The 15,092-nt window shown below is 38.6% G+C and overlaps 1 protein-coding gene and 1 long non-coding RNA gene across 6 annotated transcripts in view; one reads left to right on the forward strand and one right to left on the reverse strand.

Moving 5' to 3' along the window:
- The window catches only part of LOC124078917 (uncharacterized), a 31,395-nt gene extending 21,742 nt beyond the window's left edge, over window positions 1-9,653 (forward strand). Inside the window, exon 7 of the long non-coding RNA XR_009224870.1 lies at window positions 3,889-9,653. This is a non-coding gene — a long non-coding RNA (uncharacterized LOC124078917). The remainder of the gene's footprint in view (window positions 1-3,888) is intronic.
- Window positions 7,839-15,092, reverse strand: part of Nf1 (neurofibromin 1) — a 252,882-nt gene continuing 245,628 nt past the window's right edge. For all 5 annotated transcript variants that reach the window (XM_058572512.1, XM_046423998.2, XM_046423996.2 and 2 more), the window contains one exon: window positions 7,839-11,455. In XM_058572512.1, coding sequence (XP_058428495.1) covers window positions 11,279-11,455 — 177 coding nt within the window. In that variant the 3' untranslated portion in view covers window positions 7,839-11,278. The remainder of the gene's footprint in view (window positions 11,456-15,092) is intronic.

Here is a 15,092-nt window from a genome sequence, read left to right on the forward strand (position 1 = left end):
TGGCCTTTTCCTCTACTGCCCCCTTCTGCCTAACAGGAAAACTCCTAAATCCAAGCTTGGATTGCAAGCAGGGGAGGCCCTTTGCAGTTCTAATATCTTCTTTCTGCAACACCATTGACCACACTCAGGTACACATTTATTGAGCAGTTATTATATCCCAAGCATTGTGTGGCGGACTCCAGACTCAACAAGGAGTGGATCATGCCCGCTTGCCTTGCACAGGCTGTTCCTCTCTCTGGGGTGGCCTGCCTCTGTTCTCCTATTTATCTTCAGTTGCCACCTCCTCCAGGAAGTCCTCCCTGAGTCAGTTGCCCTCACTGCTCTCCTCCCCTTCTACAGTGTTTTCATGATATATGGTGATGCCCTGTCCATCCACTGTCCCTGGCCTGGTCAGGACACCAGGCCCACTTCTTAAAGCTGAAGGGATCATTTCAAGATCAGGAAAAGGGATGCAGGGTGAAGAATCAAGGGTGAAGGCATGCTTTCAGAGAAGCAGGAGTGAGAATGTGGATGGGAGCAACTGGCAGGAGCCGGAGAACTGAGGACAGTGGGTCACAGTTAGGTGTGCACACCTCCCCATATGTCCACAACCCTGCATGCTTTATGTTCTCTAAGGCAAGGACCCTCCCCATCAACCCAGAGAGACTATCACCTGGGAACAGAAATACTAAAGTGACAAGGTTTCTGGTGACCAGCGCTTTGGGTGAGGGAGTTGCCTGAACCTCTCGAACCCAGTAATGCTAATAATCCCCTAAGGAGGGAAAAACAAACCCAGCTCCCTAGAATCTAAATTGGGCAAAAAGCCTTCTTTTGACAAAAGGAAACAGATAAAGCTGTCCAGGAGATGACTGATAGTTAATTCAGTACCTCAAAAATTCTGCTATCATGAATACCTTTTATAAGTACCTTTTATAGCTGGGGCTGGGGCTCATTGGCAGAGCGCTTGCCTCGAACATGTGAGGCACTGGGTTCGATTCTCAGCACCACATAAAAAATACATAAACAAAATAAAGATATTGTGTGTCCAGGTATAACTAAAAAATATATTTTAAAAAAGCATCATCATCACCTCTTAAAAACAACCTACCTTTTGTTTTTCAAGTATAATGTTCATTGTAAAAATATAGACAAATGTTAAAAAGAAACAAAACATGAATGATGTGAGAAAAAAAAAAAAGAATAGCATTACCCTAGATTAGGTAGAGAGAAGTGATGGGAAGGGAGGGGAGGGATTGGGGAGATAGGAAGGATAGTAGAATGAAACAGACATTATTATTATTACTGTGTGTATATATGTGAATGCATGACCAATGTGATTCTGCAACCTGTATACTCAGAAAAATGAGATATTATATCCCATCTGATTCAAATGTATGATATGTCAAGGTCATTGTACTGTCATGTGTAACTAATTAAACAAACAAACAAACAAACAAAAAGAAACAAAACAAAGATTAACCACTGTTATTAACACTGGATGCATTTTCTTTTTATATTTTCCTATATATGAACTACATAAACTACATATGTGTGTGTGTTGTGTGTGTGTGTGTATATATATATATATATATATATATATATATATATTTGTATTTATTTACATAATTGAGGATCAGCCTTCATGTACAATTTAAAAACTCTTGATTCTATTAGAAATTTCCCCAAAATTAAAACACTACTCTTTAAGTCCCCCACCTTACCCTGCCCCACTTCACTTTTCTGTGGTGCTAGGGATGGAACCCAAGGTTCCCACATGCTAGGTAAGCACTCTACCACTAAAACACATCCCCAAGGCTTGCCCATTTTTTAATATTTAAATATTTTTTTTTAGTTTTCGGCAGACACAACATCTTTGTTTGTATGTGGTGCTGAGGATCGAACCCGGGCCGCATGCATGCCAGGCGAGCACACTACCGCTTGAGCCACAACCCCAGCTACATTTGCTTGCCCATTTTTTAAAAACAAAATATCTTTAGTTCTAGATGGACACAATAATTTTATTATTTTTATGTGGCACTAAGCATCAAACCCAGTACCTGACACATGCTAAGCGAGTGCTCTACCACTGAGCCACAACCCCAGCCCAGGCTTGCCCATTTTTAAAGGAAATGCTTAGCTTCTAGAAAGTAGTAGGTGAATATAGGTGATTTAGTCAACATTCTGGTTGTCTTCAGAAGTTCTGATATTATAAATAATACTTTGACAAAAGTCTTAGTTCATATTTGTCTAATAAGGCTTGATTCCTAGACACAGCATTTCTGGGGCAAACAGTGTGGACTTTTATTTTTTAGTTGTAGTTGGACACGATGCCTTTATTCTATTTGTTTGTTTATTTATTTATTTATTTTTGTGTGGTGCTGAGGATTGAACCCAGGGCTTCACATGTGCTGGGCCAGTGCTCTACCTCTGAGCTGCAATCCCAGCCCCAGTGTGGGCATTTTTAAGTATGGTGACACAGAAAACGAGGCATAGTACATGTGCAAGTTCACCAGACCAGTCTTGACTGTCACTAGGTAGTAAATCCATCTTTACTAATTTGACAAATAAAAATGGTATCCAAGCCTAGTGCAGACATGCCCATAGTTCCAGCTACTGGAGAGGATGAGGCAGGAAGATCACTTGAACCCAGGCGTTCAAGGCCAGCGTGGGTAATAATGAAAACCCATCTTTTTTTTTTTTATTTTATTTTTTAGTTTTCGGCGGACACAACATCTTTGTTTGTATGTGGTGCTGAGGATCGAACCCGGGCTGCATGCAAGCCAGGCGAGCGCGCTACTGCTTGAGCCACATCCCCAGCCCCCAAAAAAACCATCTTTAAAAAAAGAAAAGAAAAAAAAAAGGATCCCACTCTTTCAGTTGCTTTTTTTTTTTAACTAATGAGTGCATTGACACTTGTCACCATATAGTAATTAGCAGTTGGTACAGTATGTCCTTTCTATGGATTAGCCATTCAGATTTGCCCTTTTTGTGTTTTCTACTGTGCCTTTTCTTATAATGAATTTCTATGAACTGTTTAAAATAAGACCAATCAAAGGCCATTGGTTAGACTTTTAATCTTGTGATTTTTCTTTTGGACATGGGACATTTTAAAACCTGGTAAGGCAGTCAAAGCATGATCTTTAGGATTTCTTCCACTGCTTCTATGAGTCCTTCTTTATGGTGACAGCCCCTAATGTTTTTGCCAACATTTCCAGTCAGCCTGCTTCCTTTTGGACAGGTTTTTTTTGGACCCTATGACTTGATAAAGCTGTGGGACAAGTTCAGCAATGACTGCGAGCAGAAGTGACTGCACATCTGGCCTGAGTCTTTGCTTACTGATAATGCTCTGTCCAATCTGGTAGCTACTAGCCACATGTAATTATTCACACTTAATTAAAATTAAAATGAGAACTATCAGCTTTCATTCTCACTAGCCACATCTCTAGTGTTCAACAGCCACATGTGGCTAGTGACCACTGCAGCAGACAGGGCAGCCTGGATTCTCTTTCTGGCACCACATGGTAGCTGATCAGAGACTCTGGGGCCTTAGGAAACTGGGTTGAGCAGTTCTGCTGACCAGTGATGGATGTGTAGCAGAACGGAGAAAACACTTTTGTGGCTTTGAAGCAAGAGGAATTTGGGGGTTACTTGTGCTTTCTTTTTTTAACTATAGCATAAAGTGGACTTGCTAGCCTGTTCCATTCTATTTATCAAGTCAAATCACCATTATATCACAGGTTTTTGGCAGTGCTGGGGATGGAATCCAGGACTTTGCACATGTGAGGCAAATGCTCTACCAGTTAGACCTAAACCCTACCACAGTTTTAAATATTAAAAAAAAAAAAAAAACTATTTTTTTTTTACTAGTAGGGAAAGTTACCAATTACTCTCTTAATTTTTGTTTCTTAGCCACGCTTTCCTGTTTATTCTCCAAGGTGAACTGGGATCATTCTGTCTGGATACACTCTTCTTGCTGGGATCGTGACTGGAATTGTGTTTGACCAGGACATTCATGTGGGAAAAACTGGTATTCCGTGAGAGTCACTTTTCCCATCCAGAACCATGGTGGACCTCTCCATTTACTGGGTGCCTGTCCAGCTGAGCCTATCACGTGTCTGTCTGCTGAGATGCATGGTGCCGAGTCAGAAGTGATGGGAGAAAAATAAGGACAACATTGTGACTTAAAAAAGAGCCATTCTCTATCTTTCTATCCCTTCCTCTTTCCTCTTTTGGGGTTGGAATGGCCTCTTTTTTTTTGGTACTAAATCCCCTATTGCCCAAAAAACCAAAATCACTGATAGATTTTTGTGTGTGTGTGTGTGTGTGTGTGTAGTGATTGTTTATTTTTAAATATATAAGTTGACTGTTTTGAAAAACTTACTGATCTGTGAAATCTCAAAATCTGGATTATTTTTTTCCTTTCACAGTGCAGGGGGTTGAACCCAGGACCACACACATGCTAGGTAGGGGCTCTACCACTGAGCTGCTCTCCAGCCCCAGGATTAGAGTTTTCAATAGGTTTGACTTTTATTATACAGACTACCTCTGTCTTGTTTGGGATTTTGCATTGGAGGTGCTAGAAGGAATGGGTCTTTGTTCTTGTTTTTCTGTTTTATATAGAGTTCTCTGTTAACATAAAGCCTGAAGTGTCATGTAGCAACCATCTACTGAATACCTTTGAACAAAGCCTTATCCTCTACTGGAAGCCCACAGTCTAACCAGGGAGTTAGGAAGACAGTTGCTGATCATAGCACTGTAAGGAGGAACTGTCAAGGGAGCACAGCTCGAGTTAATTTAGGAAAACAAGGCAGTTTGCTGAATGACTGCTGCAAACCCCAAAAGACTTGGGACTTTAGTAATGTTTTTTTTTTTTTTTTTTCATCTCCTTGTAGAACTCTATGGGCAGTACTGGTGCAGTTTCTGATAGATTGCCTAATTCCATTCTGCTTTCATCCACAAATGACCGAGTTGGGAAGTGAGCATCCCGTCCCATCAATTTTTCATTTTACTTTGACCCAGGTTCATAACATTTAGAATTGTTTTGAAAGAAAGCTGTTCCCTATTTTTGTGGTCTGGGGCTAAGGTATGCTTTCATATGTTTTACATGTAGGAGATTAGGCTGCATCTACATGTGAGACAAAAGAATGGAGGACAGAAAGAATTTAGTAAGCCAATTTCTTTGTGGTATACTGCTTTCTGCCTGTGCGCTTCTCTACTTGGCCTTTTGGGGAGAGTTTCTGCATAGTCTCAGATTACCTCCTGCATGTTAATAGACTCCCAAACTACCTGCAACTGCTCATTGGATATATCTCCTCCTGGACATTTTCAAGATCCAACTCCTAATTCTGCTGGATTCCCTTCAGGAACACTGTCCATACTTTGGGGCACTGTGATTGTCATTTATGTGGCTGTTTTCACAATTGAATCTTAAGATCTTAGAAGGCAGAGGCCAAGATTTCTTGTTCTATTGTATCTGCAATTCTCACTACAGGGCTGGGCCAAATTATAGCCAATCAAAAGTTTCTTTGAACAAAAGAATACAATCATCAGAGGTTACATCTGTTGACATTTTCTTCCTGTAAGAAGAAAATGTCAAAGGACGTAATTTGGCAATTTTGTTTTTTTAGTACTAGGGACTGGACCCAGGGGTGCTCTGTTACTGAGTTATACTCCCAGTTCTTTTTACTTTTTGAGACAGGGTCTCACTGAATTGCTAAAGTTGGCCCTTATGATCCTCCTGCTTCAAGCTCCTGAGTCTCTGGAATTATAGGTGTGTGGCGCTGAAGGTGGATTTTTTTTTTTTTAAACTATGGATCTCATTAAGTTGCCCAGGCTGGTCTCAAATTTACAGTCCTCCTCCTTCAGCCTCCCAAATCACTGAAATAACAAGCAGGTGCCACTGCATCTGCTTTGACAATGCTTTCTGAACTTCTGGGGGAGGGGGGGGGGCTGTTCAGTTATCAGTGGCCACTTTGCTGGGAGTGTTCTGAACCCTATAACCCAGAGGCTTGATCCTCTTTATCCTGATCTGCTTGGTTCCTAGAATAAATATGTGGTAGAAAACCTACAGAAATTTTACAGTATCTTTTTAAATTTTTTTGGATATATACAGAATGGTAAGAAAACAAAAATTTGGCCCTATTTAGGAAAAATGTATGAAGCTGCTTTGGGAACTTTAAATAATGCATATTCATATTTAATATGTATACATATATATACAGTATAAAGGGACTTTATAGTTTCATGTGACATTAAGTTTTCACTTATGGATTAGTGAGCACTTCTAAAAGAACAAAATCTGAGAGATTCAAACCAACAATGACTACATTGCTAGAGCGTGGTCCTAATAGAGAAATATAATCGACATTGCAATTTTTTTTTTTTTTTGGTACTGGGCACTGAACCCACGTGTGCTTAACCACTAAGCCACATCCCCAGCGCTTTTTTACATATTTTATTTTGAGACAAGTTCTCACTAAGTTATTAGGGCTGGCTTCAAACTCACTGTCTTCCTGCCTCAGCCTCCCAAGCTACTGGGCCAGCCCCTTTTTTATGTTTTGGGACAGGACTCGTTAAGTTGTCCAGACTGGCCTTGAATTTTTGGTTCTCTTACCTCAGCTTCTCAAGCTGCTGGGATTATAGGCGTGTGCCACCATGCACAGCTAAATGGGTCTTCAGTGGAACTCACTTCAGTGAGACACTCCTTGCTTGCGAAGAGAATCTGGATGAGATTGTTGGAGGCTATTCTGACATATATGGTGAGCAGGCCAAGCCATTTCACTGAAGGAAACTGAGGGAGACCTAGGGATGAGGGTAAATGCTACAAGATGTTCGTCACCACTAGGGGCTTTCCTTAGTGATGGTAGGGAGGGGCAGGATGAGGAACACTGGGATGCTATCACTTGGTGATGTGTCAAAATTCTTGCTTTCAGCACCTTCTGCCCCTCCCCAACTCCCCAACTGTTCAGGCCTCGGGCATTTCAGAATTGCCAAATGGGCCTGGCCCACATCTTTAAGGAGCAGCTTGTCCAGGAATGAAGAGGTGTGATCTAGAGGGTCATCAAAAACCAAAACAACCCTAGTGTTAACTAAGATGCTTTAGTAGGACATGGGGAAAAAGATAGCTATTTGCAGTATCTGAGTTTCCAGTTCTCATTCCAGTGATCCTTAAGCCTGGGTGCCCAGCAACCTTGCTTGAGAAGCTTCAGACACATTCGTGCACATACTTTTCACATCCTCTCAGGACCAGCAGTGGCAGGGGGAAGGGGAGTGTGGGATGGACCAGCACACTCTCAGGCTCTCCCAGCCTTCCCATAGAAGACCATCACTGGCCTCTGATCTTTTTCAATCCTTTGATTGATGACATACTGCTACCCTTCTGAGGACAGCTCTGACCTGTCCATAGGGTTCAGGGTGGATTTTTTTTTTCTGCTAGGAGTGGGTAAATGAAATAGGTAAAACTCAGGATCGGTGGCTTATACTGTTTACACAGGTAGTGTCTGTGGGGGAAAGTTGAGATGTCCGAGAGAATTGTGGGGACCTAATATATGACCTCTGATTGGTCAGAGGGTCCTGGCATTTCATTTAAAGATAAATCAGCCTATCCCAGAGTCATCTTTGAGTTTGGCAGGCCCTAAAAAAGCATTTCACCAAAGTTATTTTACTTTTGAGAGGTTCTGGAAATACAAACATCTTTCCCATGGGGGTGAGGAGAAGACCCAAAAAACACCCTTAATAGAAAGGACGAGGTTTAATGTTTCAAAAGATCAGGGAGAAATGGGAGGAAGTGATAACACAGAATTTACACCAAATAAAACAGAGCTTGATGCATGTGAAGAAATTAAATAACTCCTCACATCTTAGAGCAGATTGAATTTACATTTTACTTAAAAAAAAGGAAGGGGGAGTACATACACAAGGAAGAAATGGGGTGGGGAACAATAATGCTCTGAATCTGATTTCTACAAGTTTCCCCTACAGTGATTGATTTTGTCTGTTGGGCAGTATTTCTCCTGCTGGCATACAACTGCTTACAATATTAACAAGGGTGTGGACTAGGGAACTGCCAAAGTTTAGGCCTGATAGAAAGGAGACTAAGTTATCATATACAATGTAAGTTTACAATACATAGCATTTTCTTTAAATGATGTAACGCAGTCGCAGGAAGAATTTAACAATACTAACACGAGAATAATCAAATTTTTGTTTGTTATCCATATACAGCAACTAACTGCTTTACAAAAAAGCAAAATAATACAATATATCATCACATGTATTTACAGGGTAGTAAATATACTTTTCTGTCAAATTTTACACAAACTATTTACAGGTGAATATACTGCATTAAAAAAAACTGTGTGGCTGACACTAAGTGAGTTTTTGTATAAGTTTGTTGCATAACATTGAATAAGACATGCATTATTATGCCTGGGGGTGGGGGTAAATGTAGAAACAAAAAACAGAAAACAAAACAAAAAAATCCCCAAAACCCCAAATGGAAATTGAAAACCCCTAAAATCTACAAACCCAAAAGGACTGCTGGCTCACACTCTGTCCTCACCACTGGGACATTCGTCCGCCTAATGTGGTGTCCTGGTGCCCAGCTCAGTAACGAACAGGTGTGAGTAACTGACGCATAGAGTATTGTACCTCCATGTTAGCATATGAGGGCAGCTCCTGGGACAGGAGCACTGGCATAATAGTAGGTTATATGCAATAAAACATGGCTGAGTTAATGCTTTTGTTTTTAAAAAGTCAGGGAAACATCCACAAACTCAAACAAATTCCAGAATTTATAAATTATGCAAAATGGGCTACTTGCTCTGAATGTCAGAATTTCTTTTGCAGATTATAGGTATGAAGACTAAAAAGTGTTTCATTTCTCAGGGGAAGTATATTGGTGAGAGATTTATCTCATGCTCATTTTACCTGGAAAACTAGATTTTCCACAAATGTCACAAGTTCTTTAAATAAGTTAAGTTTTTTAAACCTTAGGAAGTTTTCAAATTCCTAGGACGTACTGGTCAAAAGTATATTTTTGTAGTTCAAAGAAGGCTCAATTTTTTGATTTGTGCAACGCTGATCATTTCATGAAATACTTCAAATGGATTCATTGCATTCACTACATTACAGGGAAATAATAAATTTAAGGAATACCATACTTTCATAAATTTGTTTATGGAAAGTAATCCTTTGAAAGTTTCTCTAACTTGATGGGAGAAGCAAAATAAGGTAATACACACTGTCATATGCACCAGATCAAGAAAGAGGGGAAAAATACTAAACTAAAATTATCCAAGGCTTACATTGCCTGCTGTTCTAAAAGCCAAGAATCTGTGATACCATATCCCAGAAGCGCTGGGTGGTGGGAGAACCAAGACCATCATGGCAGCTTGGCCTCCTTGGCACTGGGTCACTGGTCTAATCCTAAACTCAGTTTAATCTCAGCTTCTTTACAGTCTTAAGATGGTCTGTTATTATAATAAACATTTTATTCTAATGCAGCCTCTATAATAGTTAAAAACAAAAGCTTAGTTAATTACACCTGTCTTCAATATTTTCCAACAATTCTGCTAAAATTACTATTAATACTAAAGTTTTTTCCTTTTATTTTGGCAAATGGTTCTTACTTTTCCCAGGACTGTAAACAAAATAAAAAAATTAAATTCTTGTTATTTCTGAATATCAAAAGCAATTTTATTTACATTAACATATTACATTGTTGCTGTGTAAATAGTGTGAAATGTGTTATATTATTAAAATCAGAATACTTAAATGTACCATTATTTATTGAAGTAGCTGTGGAATTTAATTTACAAAATCCACTAATGAACTAGCACTATAGGAAACCACCCTCTTCCCTAGGTTTCTTTGCCCCCCCTCCCCAAGCCATTATATCTGAACATATGAAGTGAACCTAGGAGTAGGGGGGATAATATTTTTTGTAATAAATATAGTTTAGTCCTAAATTAGAATATCCAGATACCAATATGATCACTGAAGTCAAATTACTTTTCACACTGCAGGTACCACAAAAAAACTGGATCTGCATTACCATGGAAATTCCTATGCCACAACAATCCATACCATTCAGTACAGCAGCAACTCTAACGGTCCCCTATTTTCACACAAATGCAGGCTGACCAGACTTTTCACAGTGATTAGATGCAAGTCTATCATATAGAACCCAAAAAGATTCCTGATATTTTGGAGGAGAGGGGGAAGATTAAAAGACTTTTAAAATATGTCTTATCAAAGAAATTAATGTACTATACAGCATATTCTGGTTCTTGGAAAATTATTTAACAAAATAAAAGTATCAGCTACTCTAAAAGTCACGTACCATTCTGTTTTGCTATGGAGCTAATGCAAACGTCTAAAAAAATTACCTTCTTGGAACAATTTTCAACACTTTGTTTGGTGATTACCCTGCTCAGAATTATTTAGGAAAGAAGAGGAGGAGACAAAAAAATGTATAATTACTATACTTAGTATAGTGTTGGCTTACAAAAATTAAAAATAAACAAAACAATATAGCTTTAGCATATTTAAAGATCAATTGGATAATCAATTGGATAAAAAAAAAGAGATCATTTTGATGACTGAATTTGGATAAGGCCTCAGAATCCATAGCTTTAATTCAGTAATATTAAGATGTATATGGTCACACTTATTTTCCTGTAATTATTGCTAATACTCGGTGTTAGTAATTCTTAAGAATTCACTACAAAATACTAAGTTCTCCCACCCCACCCCCAAAGTACCTTGCCTGTGGCTTTAATGGTATGAAGCCACTGAGGCTTGACCTCTATGGTTCCTTCAGTTTCATAAAGTAAAAAAAAGTCCACAGCTAAAAGTCAGATTAAACATACATGGGTTATAATATTATTTCTCCCACACACTTCTCTCTTGGAAAGTGTGTAAATAAGACTAACACTTCATTTTGAACGGGAAAACAAAGAAGGCAGAGCTCTGTGCAAATGGCTTTCATAGCTGGCCAGTAGTAGCAGTATTCAAGAATTTGTCCTCTCTCACAATTGGGATGTGCTCAGTTCAAGTTACCTGACTTCCCACTTTCTTATAGTTGTTCTGAACACTTGCTAACACCAGACACACTCCAAAAGTAGAAGAAGAAAAAAAGTCAAAGAAAAAGCAGCATTAAATTTAGGCAATGCTTTCAAGAGTTGATCATCTGGCAATGTGGCAGACTGGATGGGTTTGTTATAAAATATGAAATGCAGCATCGCAACATGTGGGGACAGGGCCACTTAGGGAAGGATTCACTAGTGAAGAGCCCATGTTAAGTTGGTTTGAAAAAAGAAAGAAAGAAAGCTTCACACGATCTTCTTAATGCTATTACGTTTGAAACTGCCAGCGCTTCTTTGCTTCTGCACTTGGCTTGCGGATCCGTGGCGAGTTCGTCCACTGTTACAGTGGCCAGTGGTGGGGGAGAGTTCAACGTTCTCTTTGTCGATTCCTGGGGAGAAACACAGCAGCCAGTTATTTCCTCTCTTCTGGTATTAAGCTCTAGGTCTGGATCTCATTGTTTATGTGTGAAATTCAACCTGGTGAATTGTTTTTGTGTATTTCATTTTACCAGTCATTTACTAGAATGTTTATAAAGGTCCTGTCATACAGAAAACCTCACATCTTGCTAAGCCAAATTTGCTATCACTGCAGAGAGACAGCATAAGGAAAAAGAAAAGTTGCAAGGAAAAGCTAGAGGCAGGTAGGCTTTAAGAGACTTAAAGGCTGGCAGCCTCCAGGGCAAACTGGAGAGTTCTTTTCCCCAAATCATACCAGCAGCGTCCAGTAGAGGGCAGCTTCTAGCCACACATCTTTACTCCTGTTTATAAAAGAGAACATCCTTTCGGGTCCCAAAGCGTACTATAGTCTTTTCGCAAATTTGTCATTTCAAAGAAAAACACGTGCTATTTATTTTTTTTGCATCTCAGTGCCAGTTCCAAAGGAACCTAAGTATTTACTGAGAAAATAATATATCACAAAGGTTATACTTTAGAATCTTTGCTTTTTTCCAACTGTGGCAAGTCATTGTGCATTTCTCAAACATAAACAGTTGTCACTTATTTCTCTTATGGAGATCAAACTTCCAAAGGCAGGGCCCTACAGTGAATTTTATAAATTAAGTAGTAACCTTAGAAAAGTAATCAGAAACACAAAGTATATATATATTTTAAAAAATCAGATGAGTGAAGATTACAAATTAGGTTATGAAATAGTGGCTATCCTTAGGTAAGCAGTGACTGAAGGAGGCATGAGGGCGGCTTCTCAGGTGCTGGGAATGTTCTGTTTCTTGATCTGGATGTTGCATTTCAAGTGTGTTTGCTTCTTAAAAGTTCATGATTTAGGTCTTCCACCTATTTCACTTCAATGAAATTTGCTCCCACGTAACTTGATACCCATCAATGGCCTAACTGCGGGAGCAGAGCATTTTAGTAATTTGTATCAAAACGTAAAGCACTGATTGTTATTTATAGATATAGAAAGATGCTCATAACTTTTTGAATAAGAAAAAAAAATAAACCATTACTATTTAAAAAAAAGGCTAAGAATATATTTGCTAAAATGATATATCTGGACAGTACTTTTTCCCAGGTAATTTTTACTTTATTCTTATCTGTATCATTTGAATTTTAAAATAATCATTAAATTTGGGAATGAAAAAATTTCCATTTTTGGGCAAAAAGTAGTATTTCAAGTCAAGAAGTATTTACTATGCTGCAGAAAATGTACAGTTCTATGCAGCTACTTGTTGGCTTATGAACAGGAATGAATCTGAGGTGATCTTCCTCTAGGAGCCACACATCCTTCATTGGATTCAGTCCTGAATTCAAGTCAGTGTCAGGAATCCAGAAGTACATGACCAGATTTACACAGGCTTAACAGAGGTTTGCTGTAGTGAATTATCAAAGGAACATGGACATTCATCAGTTGATGATAATGTGAACTGAACACATTTTAAAATGTCAGTTACATCTCTCCAGAAGCCAAGCAGAGTTAAACCAGTATTGAGAATGTGTACTTCAATCAAATTCAAACGAAGATGAGTAGAAGAAAACATTGTAATCATAAAATCTGTCTTTGAACAACAGAATTTTGGGTAATTTTTATTCTCTTCTTTATAGTGATTTGCATCTTCTCCAGAGCTTTAAAAGGCTGAAACAAAACTGAAGAGGATGCTCATAATTTCTTAAGTGCCTTGAATGTCCTTGTGATGTATGTTTATGCAGGCTCTTTTAATTGCCTTGCCTATCTCTACAAGATATAATTCAATCTCTATTTTTTTTCCTTCTCATCGCGACTTCTTTTGAGGTACATTCTTCTGTCTCCTGCAAAGAACTACTTTCTACCCCCTTAATTTTATAGTTTAACTTATATGATCACAACTTGTATATACATCTTATTTCTTCCCACAGAAGGAAAAAAACACATGGAAGGGAATCACTTATTATTCATTTTTTGTTTTCTTACATAATCCAGTTGATTATTTTCAATAAAGATTGGTTGGACTGAATGCTTCCATTTTAAAATGTAATAGCTGGATCCCTGTAGTTCAGAACCCAAAAGCATGAAATCCCTGATCCCCAGGGGGTAGTATATTTTTAGTAGAAAAGACCCCCCACACACCTCCCGCCAATTTGGCTTTCTTCATTTTAAATTATCACAAAACTTGCCAGTGTATTTGACCTTTTATTTCTTTAAATTTGCATATTGGTCTACAAGTTCAAGTATAATATTTTCTTATCTGGGGTTATTTCCTAAATAGAAATTCATTTCCTTACAGGAAATAGGAAGACAAAACTTAAGAAAACAAGCGTTTGAAGTAATGTGGTGCTAGCATATGCAGTGTAGGTAACCACCGAGAAGGTCCTGTGGTGCTCTGCCAGCATCTGCCACCTTGGGGCTCCTTTCTGTGTGTTCCTTCAGGGCATCCTTGTCACTGCTCTCCCATGGGTCACTCTGAGAAGAAAACATCCTTAAACTGCAAGACAGCAATGCTTCTGTCTGGGGACAAAGGCCTGCTCATTGGTATTCTTTTTTATTTTTAAATTTTTTAAAAATATTTTTTAGTTGTCAATGCAGTTTTTACTTTATTTATTTTTATGTGGTGTTGAGGATCGAACCCAGCGCCTCACGCGTGCTAGGCGAACGCTCTACCACTAAGCCACAACCCCAGCCCCTCAGTGGTATCCTTAAGAATTAAAATTATACAATGGTAGTTATATAGATTAAGTTACTAGGGTGAAGGTATTTTCAAAGAAGGGCTAAGAATATTCTACTTTTTAAAATCAGAGACTCTGCGTCTAATAGAAGAAAAAGTAGGCCCTAATCTTCATCACATAGGGCTAGGCTCCAACTTCCTTAATGAGACTCCTATAGCACAAGAATTAAAACCAAGAATCAACAAATGGGATGGATTTAAACTAAAAAGAAAAAGAAATAATCTGTGAGGTGAACAGGGAGCCTACATCCTGGGAAAAAATTTTTACCTCTCACACATCAGATAGAGTTCTAATCTCTAGGATATATAAAGAGCTCAACAAGTATCAAAAAAAACAAATAATCCAATCAATAAATGGGCCAAGGACCTGAACAGACACTTCTCAGAAGAGGGTATACAATCAATCAACAAATATATGAAAAAATGCTCATCATCTCTAGCAATCAGAGAAATGCAAATCAAAATTACTCTAAAATACCATCTTACCTCAGTAAGAATGGCAGCTATTATGAAGACAAACAACAAGTGTTGGTGAGGATGCAGGAGAAAAAGGTGCACTCATATACACTGCTGGTGGGACTGCAAATTAGTGCAGCCAATTTGGAAAGCAGTATGGAGATTCCTTGGAAAGCTGGGAATGGAACCACCATTTGACCCAGCTATTCCTCTTCTCGGACTAAACCCAAAGGACCTAAAAACAGCATACTACAGGGACACAGCCACATCAATGTTTATAGCAGCACAATTCACAATAGCTAAACTGTGGAGCCAACTTAGATGTCCTTCAGTGGATGAATGGATAAAAAAATGTGGTGTTTATACACAATGGGATATTACTCAGCACTAAAAAAAGAATAAGATCATGGCATTT

The sequence above is a fragment of the Marmota monax genome, unplaced genomic scaffold, assembly GCF_021218885.2.
Source record: "Marmota monax isolate L192 unplaced genomic scaffold, Marmota_monax_Labrador192_F-V1.1 WCK01_AAM20220418_F8-fsc00296, whole genome shotgun sequence".
Lineage (NCBI taxonomy): Eukaryota > Metazoa > Chordata > Mammalia > Rodentia > Sciuridae > Marmota > Marmota monax.